General features: G+C 35.1%; 1 protein-coding gene across 7 annotated transcripts in view; it reads left to right on the forward strand.

Moving 5' to 3' along the window:
* CHD9 (chromodomain helicase DNA binding protein 9) overlaps positions 1-13248 on the forward strand; it is a 236562-nt gene that overhangs the window by 77744 nt on the left and 145570 nt on the right. For all 7 annotated transcript variants that reach the window (XM_045046396.1, XM_045046397.1, XM_045046399.1 and 4 more), the window contains exon 2: positions 1457-3079. In XM_045046396.1, the coding sequence (XP_044902331.1) occupies positions 1622-3079 (1458 nt within the window). In that variant the 5' untranslated portion in view covers positions 1457-1621. The remainder of the gene's footprint in view (positions 1-1456; positions 3080-13248) is intronic.

Genomic DNA, 13248 nt, shown 5'->3' on the forward strand with positions numbered 1-13248 from the left:
TATTTCACTTCTAAAATCATCTATTTGTTAAAGCACTTGGATACCATTGTGCTTAACAATGAGTCACTTTCTAATTACAATTAATATAGACTTCGGTAGGTTTTACTTTTCAGAATTTTTCAAAAGTATTTCTACATTAAAATAGTGAACATTTTGTTTAGGAAATTTGTATTTCCTAATATGGACCTTCCAAAATAGAAGTTCTGGAAAAGTTTCTTAGGCCTTTGCTAATTTTTTTTTTTTAAGTTTCTTTCTTTTTTTGAGAGAGACCGAGATAGCGCAAGTAAGGGAGGGGCAGAGAGAGAGAGAGAGAGGTGAGAGACAGAATCCCAAGCGGCCTCCACACTGACAGTGGGGCTTGAACCCATGAAGCCATGCGATCATGATCTGAGCTGAGAGCAAGAGATGGTCACTTAACCAACTGAGCCGCCCAGGCGCCCCTGGCCTTTACTAATTTTTAAATAATATGTAGAGGAGCAGGAACCTCCATTTGTGGTTCTCTGTGCAAGACAGTAGGGCAGAGCCATAAATTGCCTTTATGAAAAAATGTTTGGAATAATACAGGCCTAGAAGAAAATTAGCTAGCCATTTCATGTTAATGAGTAACCCATTAGATCCTTTCCACACAGAAGTAGCGTGTATGTGTGTGTGTATATATACATATATTTACATAAATGTGATCATTTTTTCTCTTAAGACTATCATAAGACTAATTTATTGCTTAGCTCAAGCTGCTACTGTTTATTTTTGCCTTAGTTTGATTGTCACCACACATTTATTTGCACAGTTTAGTAAGTAAGCAATATTTGTATTCCAAATGATCTACTGGGACAAAGGGGGAGACTTAGGGACAGAGTAATGAATATGACTATTAACAGGAAGGTGCTTGCTTTTGCTACATGGATATCTAAATCAGTTGGTTCTTAGGAAGGCTCATCTTCCATGGGGGTGGGCAAGGGGACCATGGTAGCAATATGTGGGAACATCCCCAACCTATCACCTGTCTGCATGGTCTGTCAACTGACCAGATAGCTAACTCATCTCATTTGGGCCAATCTGAGAAGGTCTGATGTCCGCTATCTTAACATTACTTTCAAGTGTAATACATACATTTTTTATGCATGCCAAAGCTGCTAGGGAGTGATGCTAGGGAGTGATGGCCATTTCATGGTCCTAGTGAAAGTCTGACATACCATTCTCAAGTTTACATTCTATCAAAATATATGAACTTCAAAATGAAAGTAATATGCACTATTACTTTTAAATACATATATTCATGTCCCATGCACCAGCATTTTTTTCCTTGTAAGGAATATTAATGAGCTTTTTGCAATGAATTATTCTATAAAAAATACTGTACACTGAGATTGTAGGTTTTTAAAATCATATATAAACTTTGTAGAACTTTAATGAATACTCATCATTAAACTTTGATTGCTTTTTCTTATTTTCCTAGGATTCTGACACTTCATGACATGTCATTATCTAGAGCAATAATGAACATTGACCTGTTTCGGATTAGTTGATGACCTTTGGAAATGATCCAATAGTATCTACTACAGAGAAGCTGAATATACTTCATTTGGAGTGAACAGCTCAGATCGTCACTGGATTTTTCAAGATGACAGATCCAATGATGGACTTTTTTGATGATGCCAATCTTTTTGGTGAGACCTTAGAAGGTTTGTCAGATGATGCATTTGTACAGCCAGGACCTGTTTCACTAGTCGATGAATTGAACCTGGGTGCAGAATTTGAACCTTTGCACATAGACTCACTCAACCATGTTCAAGGTACTCCAACACATCAGAAGATAACTGATTATGAGCAGTTAAATCAGTTTGATTCAATGAAATTTCACCAGGTCAATCAGCCTTTTGGTAGCCCAGCTGAACACGTGTTATCTCCACACTCTCAGTTTAATTGTTCTCCAATCCATCCCCCAAACCAACCCAATGGTTTGTTTCCAGATGTAGCAGATGGCAGTCCAATGTGGGGCCATCAGACAGCTACCAGCATTTCAAATCAAAATGGGTCTCCTTTCCACCAACAAGGACATTCTCACCCTATGCATCCAAATAAAAGCTTTGTGGTACACCATGACTTTGCCTTATTTCAGGCCAGTGAACAACAAACACAGTGCACTTCACTACGCTCACAGCAAAACAGAAACAGTCTTAACCCAGGGCAAAATTCTCTTAGCCAGTCTAAAAATTTTATGGATGTTAATGTTTCTGGTCCACACAGAGTCAGTGTTAGCCACCCATCACAAATTACGAATGCATCTACGTCGCAACAGTCTCTTTCAATGCAGCAATTTTCTCAAACATCAAATCCTTCAGTACACTTCCTCAAGTGTAGCAATCACCAAGAAGGGAATTTTAATGGACCTTCTCCAAATATGACTTCTTGTTCTGTCAGTAATTCACAGCAGTTTTCTTCACATTATTCCTTTTCCAGTAATCACGTCTCACCCAACAGTCTTCTGCAGTCCTCTGCTGTTCTTGCACCTAATCATACAAATCAGGCTTTATCAGATTTTACTGGAAGTAATTCCTTTTCACCTCATAGGGGAATCAAGCAAGACTCCACTCAGCATATGCTAAATCCCAATACATCGTTGAATTCAAGTAATTTCCAAATGTTGCATTCATCACATCCTCAGGGTAATTATAGCAATTCAAAATTATCTCCTGTGCACATGAACTTCCCAGATCCTGTTGACTCAGGAACTCAAATGGGCCATTTCAATGATCACGTAGAAACTAATGGCTTTTCATCTTTAGAAGAGAATTTACTTCATCAAGTAGAGTCTCAAACTGAGCCATTCACGGGACTTGACCCAGAAGACCTCCTGCAGGAGGGTCTCCTTCCCCAGTTTGATGAGGCAACATTTGGACAGGATCATTCAAGTCATGTTTTAGATCATGACCTTGAACGGCAGTTTACTTCACATCTGGTAACTCGGCCTTCAGAGATGGCTCAAACTCAGTTGCACAGTCCAGCTCGCAGTTGGCATTCATCACTTTCGAATCATCAGCATTTACATGACAGAAATCGGCTATATTTACAGCGACAGGTTTGTAGTTCTTTTATTTTGATGATTTGGGGTAGGATGGACTTTTACTCATTGAGTTAATTTTATGTGAGACCTATCTAAGGTTGCTCAAACTCAGTCATTCTATTAGGTGAATATGCATATTTTGACATAGGTTTTGTTGCTTTAACAGTCTTATATTTGGAAATTATTCATTGATGTGCTCAGAGCAATACGTTAACTTCTATATTTAGAAAACAGTCAGGTTTTAAGACCTTTTTGTAACTTTCAATTATAATTGCCTTTAATGAAACAATTTATTACCAAAAAGGAAAACTTAACCATAATTAGAAGGAAAACAGTAGACTGGGAACGTTTTATCGCAATGTTTATCATGTTAATACTCTTATAAAGAGCTCATATAAATTTATAAGCAAACTTTTAAGACCTCAGTTGATAACTGGATAAAGCATAGGAGCTGAAATTTCATAAAAAGGTAAGTTGAGCTAATAAAACATTCAGAATAATATACAACTTTAATAATTCAGTTTGCAGTGTGGTTTCATTTTTATGTATGAGAAAAAAAATGTTAATGCTTAATGCTGGTGAATTTATGGTGAAATTGGAACTTACAGACCTTTGTCAACTGATACAGGTATTTTGGAAAACAACTAGGTTGTATATTTGAATATAAAAATACTTTATTACAATACCCCAAACGTGGCAAAAGTAATATATCCAAAGATATTTATCTTCTGCTATCTATACAGGACAGTTGGAAGCATCATAGTTTATTATCATAGTGTATTAGGTGGACTATCACAAACATTAAAAAGACTTTGAAGACTAATACCGAATACCATGTTAATGTGGGAAAAGTATAATTCAAAATTAAGATCACAGTAAAGTGGTTAAGAGTACAGGCTCAGGTACCAAACTACCTGGGTTAGAATCTTAGCTACTGTTACATACTAGCTGTGTGACTTTTAGCTAATTATAGAAATTCTATGTGCCTCATTTGCTTTACCTTTCAAATGTGGAATAATAACAGGATCTACGTAGTAGAGCTTTGGTAAGGATTTAAAAAGTTATAATATGTAAAAGTACTTAGAACTATGCTTAGTATGTAGTAAGCACTTAATAAACATTTTTATAATTATGCTTTTTCTCATAGCAGTATGAAAATATGCATATGAAAAAAATATTGAAATAGATTCTTTCAGTCAGGGTAGTACAATTATACTTTGTTTTCTATAGTTTTTGTCATGCTACCATGTTGCTTTTATAATAAAAAGGTATTTAATGTAATATTTTATCATTTGTCTGAAATCACGTTAAATTCAGGATTTCTAAAATGCTTCAGTTCCTTGGTTACCTGTGAGATTTGGTGGACAATGTAATATATCACAGTACTTAAAATTAAACATGTAGGGACCATTCATTCCTTTCAGAGCTTTCAAGTGTTTAAAGAAGATAAAATCTTTATTTTTTTCCCTTAGCTTGATTTTATTTGTTTCAAGTGGTATTTTCAGTACATTTTTTTGAAATGTTTAGATAGATTTTAACATATTTAAAAGGCAGTCATAAACCCTCCCTTCTCTTTTGTAGCCTGAGTAGAATATTATGATTTTGCTCCCTCTGCTGGAAGAGGACCAAGCATCCTCTTTAGAAGGACCCTGGGAAAAACCTCTACTGCTTGAACCTAGGGTCATCTGTCCACTTAATATGCAGATTTCTGACTAGTTGGACTAGTCATGTTGTCTAGTGTATACTTGTCGTTATGAAGCCCAAAATTTATTTACTGTTTACTTTTATTTTTCTAGGGGCCTTGTCATCAATTTTTTTTTTAATTCATGTATTTCTAAACATTTCTGTTGGCTTTAAAAGAAGTTATAGATCTGGAATGAATAAAGGGTAATTATAAGTAACTAAAGTAGTCCCTTTTGCTAGCATGTTGATAGTATTGTCTCAGAGAAATTTTTTTCAGACCCATTCAGACCCGTCCTTTCATAAACCATCTTCCTCTACTGATACATTCATAAGGCTTTGTTTAAATCCATTCACCTTTTTGTTCCAGAGTTTTTGTTTTGCTAACATCTCATTCTTTATGTTAGGTGTTCAAAAACAGGTAAAAGGCAGTTGGTTTGGAATATTTTGTTGACTTATCAAAAAGCTGTTCTCAAGTTTCCTATTATTTCTTAGTGCTAATAATATTTGGGAGTTGTTGGTTGTGGGGGTGAAGACGAGGGATGGATTTGGTAGAGAAGGTGGAGGATGATTATGACTGAGTTTTATGAATTGTATATAGGTTTTATATGTACTGAGTCATAGGTCACATATCCTAAATACGTGAAATTTGATTTAATATGTGTAATTTTAATAAATTTTGGTGGAGATTACAAGTTTTTTTGGCTATGTAATTTTCAGAATGTTCTGGATGGTTATGGTTACTACATAGAAAAATTGCTGTATTAATGAGTAGGTCTTCTTACGTTATTATGGTCTTTCCCCAGATTCTTTGGAAATAAATTATTTTCTTTTAGATTTTTTTTAACTGTCTCTCTTAATTGCAGTAATTTCATTTCAGACTAAATTAGCATAGTTGAATGTATATAGACATTAGAGATTAAAAATAATCTCTTATGTGGTATAACTTTTGGCTTATCCAAATCAAAAAAATGAGATTCATTTTATTATAGCCAAAACAAGATATTCTTTAACCTAATGTGTGAAAATTCATAATGGCACTCTATTCAGAATTCTAGAAAGCTTCAGTGAGAGTGTTGGATATGTAAAGAATACTTCTAAGCCTTGCTTTTTCTTATGTCCCAACTGAGGTCAGGCAGTTTTGGATATAATTTCAAATATCTTGAAGTAAGTACTCTGAAGTCTGTGTCAGTCATTAAAAACAGTGAATATTGCTGAGAACATTTCTTATATAATTGACTCTAGAATTTTACCATGAGAAAAGAAAAAGGGTAAGAAGCTATAGCAAGTGTTCCTAAATGTAAGTACTCACTAAACATAAAGAAAATACTAGCTTATTTTCCTGTGTAATTTTTAGAGCATAGGAATTTCGAGAAAAAAATACTATAAACTTTTCATTGCTCTCTTGTGACAGACACCTTCTGCTATTTTGTAACACAAAATCTTTCATTTTTGTCTTCTTTGTAAAGTAGAAATAACATTATGTGATCTCTCAATGTTTATAAATTCAATTTAATGTAAGTTTGATAGCCGTGTAAAATATGTGGGATAGCTGAAATAGCATTCAAAACAAAAAATATAATTTTAGGATGTACATAATTCCTTGTTGGTTTCATACTGTGATGAATTTATTACTTTATTTAGTACCTTGAATTTTTCATTTTCTTCCCAAGGATAGGGAAACTTACATTACCTATAGGTTTTTAAACAAAGTAGAGAAACACCTGTTTGAATAGCCTATGTCAGACACATTTTAAAACAATGAATTTTTTTGTGATAAAAAATTTAATATGTGGTTTTTAAAAAAATTGGACCATATAGAAAACAAACAAGTTAAAAATAAGTTACTTGTGGGGCGCCTGGGTGGCTCAGGCAGTTAACCGACTGACTTTGGCTCAAGTCGTGTTCTCACAGTTTGTGAGTTCAAGGCCCCATCGGGTTCTGTGCTGACAGCTCAGAGCCTGGAGCCTGCTTCAGATTCTGTGTCTCCCTCTCTCTTTCTGCCCCTCCCCTGCTCACACCACATACACACACACACACACACACACACACACACACTTTCTCTCTTTCTCCCCCCAAAATAAATAAACATTAAAAAAAAATTTTTTTAATGTTACTTGTAATACCATTACCAAAGATGCCATTGTTGACATTTTGCTGTATGAGTTTCCAGTGAGGTATGTTGTTTGTCTCATCCCTGTCCTTCACCTACATATTTTTGCATTTTTAAGAAATAAAGTTGAGGTTATTATAGTTTATGCTTTTTGGCAAGTGGCTCTTTTCACCTTCCAGTTTTACTATGTTGCAGACATTTTTCAAGTCATTAACTGTTTTTCTGAAAATGATTTTTTTTTAATTTTTTTTTCTTTCAACGTTTTTATTTATTTTTGGGACAGAGAGAGACAGAGCATGAACGGGGGAGGGGCAGAGAGAGAGGGAGACACAGAATCGGAAACAGGCTCCAGGCTCCGAGCCATCAGCCCAGAGCCTGACGCGGGGCTTGAACTCACGGAGTGCGAGATCGTGACCTGGCTGAAGTCGGACGCCTAACCGACTTCGCCATCCAGGCGCCCCTGAAAATGATTTTGAATGGCTGAATAGTTTAACCATTACAAGATTGCTAAAAGTACCACATAAAAAATAAGGTTATTATTGAGCACTGGAAAAATCTGAATCATGTTTAATTAAAATATATTTTTCTTGCATATATTACCATTACAATTCAGTTTAAAATAGATGTGTAGCAATAGCAAATATTATAATGACTAACATGTAGAGTACCTACTTTGTGTTAAGCAGTATTCTGAATACTTTAGCATACATTAATACATGGATCCCTCACAACACTCCTTTTATTTGGATACAGTTATTTCCTTGAGTTTCTGTGGGAGGAAACTGAAGTACAGAGAAATTAAATAGTATATACCCCAAGTGACACACACAGCTAGTGTGGAGATAGCCAGTGGCCAGACTGGATTCAAACCAAGTTTAAGTCCATTATATTGTTGTCTTACCCACTTTTACTTTCCTTCAAAGTATGTTAGTACATTGTAATATGTAACAATAATATACTAAATGATTTTTCCCTACTCATCCCCTCCCCCTTTCAAAAATCTACCCTACTGATGAGGCAGAAACTTGCTTTAGAATCTTTAAGTGGAAAAGAGCATGCATCTCATGTTTTCTGGCCATGTTGGCAAATAGTTTATCCATTACCAAAAGGAAAAACACTCCCAGAACAAAGAGAAGTAAACCAGAATAGCTATTGCTTCCAAGAGTGTTGAGACATTTTTAATAAAACTGTATAATAAGAAGGTAACAACAAATGCTCTAAAGATAAATGTGATCATTATCTTCAAGTGTTTAAAGAACGTTAGAGGTCAGAATTAGGCCTGCTAAGTGAAAGTCACAGAAAAGTGGATTATCATTTGATACTAAGGAAGAAGTTTGAAGTTCCTTTCAATGAAAGCAGGTAAATAGAATGGCTCAGATGTGTCACAGAAAGAATTCCTATAGTGGGTGTAAGATGGACTAAATTGGTAGGTTCTTTTCAACTCTTAAGACTCTGCAGTTGTAATTTTGGGTTTCATTGCAGGACATATCATTCATATTGCCTGTTTAGCTCGTGAGTGGTGATTACGAATAATGAAGAAAGAGAAAGAAATATGACAGGTTCTCTGCTATCCAACAATGTCAGGGAACTTATTAAACATGAGTAAATTTCCAGATAGTTAAAATGTATTCTATTAAGCATGAAAATCTTTAATTATATGGCACCCTCTCCCACCCCCAGAGGGCGATGATGATGGTGGTAGAATGCTTGGTTAGGAAAAGATGAAGAGAAAGAGTTTTATATGGAGGTCTTGTATGTTCAAATATGTAATGGTTATTTTTACACTTAAGTAAGGATCCCCACTTAAGTAAAAATCTGTTGGAACACATTTCTTAAGCAGAAACATAGCTAATTTTGTGTAGAAGGAAAGTTGTTTTTAAAAAAGAAGGGGGGTGCCTGGGTGGCTCAGTCAGTTGAGCGTCCAACCGACTCAGGTCATGATCTTGGGGTCTGTGAGTTGAGTTCTGCATCGGGCTCTGTGCTGACAGCTCGGAGCCTGGAGCCTGCCTCAGATTCTGTGTCTCCTTCTGTCTCTGCCCCTCCCCCGCTCATGCTCTCGCTCTCTCTCTCTCTCTCTCTCTCTCTGTCTCTGTCAAAAATAAACATTAAAAAAAACTAATAAACTATGTTTAAAAAGAATGGGAAAAAACCTATGTAAAACTAAAGGGATTTGCTATATGTTGTTATACTCAATTGAACTCAGAGGATCCCAAGCTCTTTGCTAGGTTTTTTTTTCTCCTAGTGGTAACTTTTCCTAAGTCAAAAAACCAACATATATATATATATATATCTGTGTGTGTGTGTACAATTAAAAAAAAACTTGTCACTCCACTTATACTCTGGACAAAAGGAAGAGAAAAAACTAAGAAGTTTTTAGATCGTCTCCTTGAAGTGATTAAAAATCTTATACCATCCTTCTGTTGATCAGTATGCTTAAATCTTTATGCATTTGGTGTGGTATATTGCCTATAAGAAGTTTCAGAATTCCTATTGTCTAAGCCAGAACACAATATAGAAATTATGTATAGGAATTTCCCTTTTAGTTCCTTTTTTTTTTTTTTTTTTCCCAGTTCAAGTGGACTAGTTTTTGGCTTTGACATTTCTGTCATGTCTTCAGGATTAAAATATTCTATTTGAACGGAGAAATTCATGGAATATTAGCTAGGTCTAAAATATGATCTTAATAACTGAACTCTGTACTGTATTGTAGAAGAGTTGAGCTCTGCACAGCCTGCCAAGAATCAGAGTAACAGAAACTCCAGTCGTTAACAGTAGCTTTAAGGCTGTTGACCTCTAACATGCATACTTAAGGGTGAAAGGTGAACAGGAAGTGAATTCCAGGGGTGGGGAAGAGGCAGCAGTTGGTGAGAAATTTGTGGATTAGTGCAGTATGTGAAGAGCATGAGATCCAAGCCAAACTTCAAAGTAGGTCTAACAAAATTTTGTTGTGTTTAATTTTATTGATGAGGTACACTTCCAGATAGCTTAGGACTACTCCGTCATTTACTTGTTGTTAATGTCTGAAATTGAAAACAACGTGATAGGGCTACTGAGCCATCCAACTTTATATCTATTATGATAACATGAATACACAGTCGTTTTGAAATACATCAGTGTGGGTGATCAGGTTTCTTCATTTGGGTATTTGGGCTGAAATTATTTTAAATTAAGGAAATATTTTAATACAATGTAGTGTGGGTAACATAGGAAAAGGGGTAGTAAGCACATAGTTGGGAAGTTTGGACTGCAGTTTCAGTTACATAAAATCTGGTAATTTGCTATGCTCAACTGTGCAAATAATACCTTGCACATTTATGATGCAAGTAATACCTTACAGATTACGAAAGGACAGTCTTTAAAGCAAGATTTTTTCCTACGTGAATATATGTTTGTGTACCTGAAAGCAGTACAAGTTTACATTGACCATTTCATGGAATTTCATAGGATTTTTGATCTGGACAAGATTTTCCTCCATTCTCAAATACGAAAAACAAAACAAAACAAAACAAAACAGTGGTAGAGAAGTCATAATTTGCTTGCTAACTAGTTATCAGATTCCTTTTGTAGTTTAAACTCAGAAATGAAAGTGATACCATACGATAGTGAGACACTTAGATTTACTGTGTTGTGTTATGAAATGCAAATATGACTGGTTGTCTCCAAATTGAGAGATAAGTTAACTTTTGGAGGGTTTTGTTTGTTAGGTGTATATAGCTTTTAATGTGTCATAAGGTTTTAACTATATCTTTAGTTTTTAAAGAAAACACCATTATTATTTGTCAAATGTAGGTATAAGTTGTATATACTGAATTTTATATAACATCTGTGTTTTGGAAATGTTGCATTTTTAATGCTTTTATTCAAAATTTACTAGTTGTCCACCAGGTATATGAGATTATGCTGGGCAGTGAGGTTGCAAAAATGAAGGATCTGGTCCTTTGCCTTCGAAGAACTCAAATTGAAAAATCATACTTTCCCTTTGATCCCATTATAATTTCAGAGCTATTATCTTTTCATTTCTGATTCAGTTTTGATTACAGTGGTTTCCAGTACTTTTCCTTAGCTGTCCAGCTGAGTGATTAGGAATGAGTGATTTACAAACAAAAAATTAATTTTTTTGACCTATCCTGTTTAAAGGAGGTATTGTAGTTTCTAGGTTGTCTCTTTGTTTCATGACTTTTTAGCGATCTCCCATTATGTGATTCTTCATATACATCTATTAATACATGAACATATGTTATACAATTGCCTAAGGTCCAGTTGCTTTTGTGAATGGCAGAGCCAAGAAAGCAGGCCCTTTTCTTTTGAGCTTCTAATCTACTTTATTACAAACTATTGCAAAACTCTTATAAAGCTGTGCTATGTACTCAACTTGAAATACTATTTTTTTGTGTGTCAAAAAAGAAATAGTGGGGCGCCTGGGTGGCTCCGTCAGTTAAGCACCCAACTCTTGATTTCGGCTCAGGTCGTGATCTCGCGGTTTGTGGGTTTGGGCCCCACGTTGGGCTTCGTGTTGATGGTGCGAATCCTGCTTGGGACTCTGTCCCCCGCTCTGTCTCTGCCCCTCCTCTGTTTGTTCTCTATCTCTCTCTCAAAGTAAATAAACGTTAAAAGAAAAAAGAAGAAAAAAAAGTTACCGAGAGATATACTTGTGATATTGCTAGATAAATTTCCCAGGGCTTTATTCCCCTAAATACCTCAAATGAATGTAAGACTTTTAGAAGTAATTTTTAAAAAATTAAAATAGTAAACGTTAAGAGTATAATTAGAGATAGAAATAGTAATAACTTTTGCACAGTATTTTGAAAAGTGGTTTTTTTAACATTATTTGAGTCTTTTTGGTAATATTGTGGGTTGTATGCAAGTTAGTAATATTTCCCAGAATTTGCAGATCAAGTATTTGAAGTGTCAGGAAGGGAAACAACCTGTCTAAAGTCAAACAACTACTAATGGCTTAGCAGAAACAGCACGTGTTCCTTGAGCACCTGCTATTTATCTGTCAGGTGCTGTGCTAAGTACTAAAAGTACAAAAAGGAAGATACTTCTAAGGCTAGGCCTGTGTTTTTGTTATTTTACAAGAACAAAAATGGGTCCAATTCAGCGTAAGTGATATTAGAAATGTCAATATTATGAATGTGTTCAAACTGTAGATTTTGAAGGTATCACTTACTTTTTTGTAACTTTATTTTGAAAAATATTTTAAACTTACAGAAAAGATGAAAGAATTATATAATGAACATCCATATTCCCATTGATGTAGACTCTCGATCTGTTAATTTTTTGCCACATTTTTGCTTTCTTGTTTTATTTTTATTTTTAATAAAAGGTAACTTTACTAAGTGTTAAAACTTAGTATCACCAGTAATGGGATATCATGACACTGCATATATATATATATATAAATATATATATATATATATATATATATATAATTATTATTATTTTTTTAGAGAGAGAGACCACATGAGCCAGAGAGAGGGGCTGAGAGGGGGAGAGAGAGAATCCACACTGAATGTGGAGCCCAATGCGGGGCTCAGTCCCACGACTGAGGGATCATGCCCTGAGCCGAAATTAAGAGTCAGACGCTCAACCATCTGAGCCACCCAGTTGCCCCTACCCCCAATTATTTTAACATGGCTCTTCTTAGAACAGGTATATCCTCCTACAAGAATACTTTTATCACAATCAAGAAATTAACATAGTAACAATAAATATCATAGTGTATAGTCCAATAAAATCCTATACGAGTACTATGCGAATTTCAATTTTTTTAAAGAAGATTTTATTTTTAAGTAATCTCTACACCCAAAGTGAGGCTCAAACTCAAAGCCCTGAGATCAAGAGTCGCACACTCTACCAAGTGAGCCAGCCAGGCACCGCCCCACCTCCAAATTCAGATTTCTTAAGTTACCCCATAATATTCTTTAGAGATGTTTGTTTTAAAATCCAGGATCCTGTCAAAAGCCAGGCATTGCATTTATATCTCCTTAAATCTCCTTTAACCTAATACAGGTTTTCCAGGCCTTTTTGTTGTTCTTTCCTGGCGTTGACATTTTTTAAAAGTCCAGGCCAGTTGCCTGTATTTGTGTAATTGTTTCTTCATAATACAGCTTAAACATTATTTATTTGTTTGTTTGTTTATTTATTTATTTATTTATTTATTTTGGTAAGAATGCTGCAGATGATTTTGTGTATCTCCATTGAATTTCAATAGGAGGTGTGATATTAGTTTGTCCCATTATTGGTGATACTGAGTTTTATCAGTTAGTAAAAGTACCTTTTCCCCTTTGGAATTAATAAATAAATAAAGGGGCGCCTGGGTGGCTCAGTCAGTTAAGCGGCCGACTTCGGCTCAGGTCATGATCTCGCGGTCCGTGAGTTCAAGCCCCAC

Source organism: Felis catus, chromosome E2 (genome assembly GCF_018350175.1).
Source record: "Felis catus isolate Fca126 chromosome E2, F.catus_Fca126_mat1.0, whole genome shotgun sequence".
In the NCBI taxonomy this organism is placed as follows: domain Eukaryota; kingdom Metazoa; phylum Chordata; class Mammalia; order Carnivora; family Felidae; genus Felis; species Felis catus.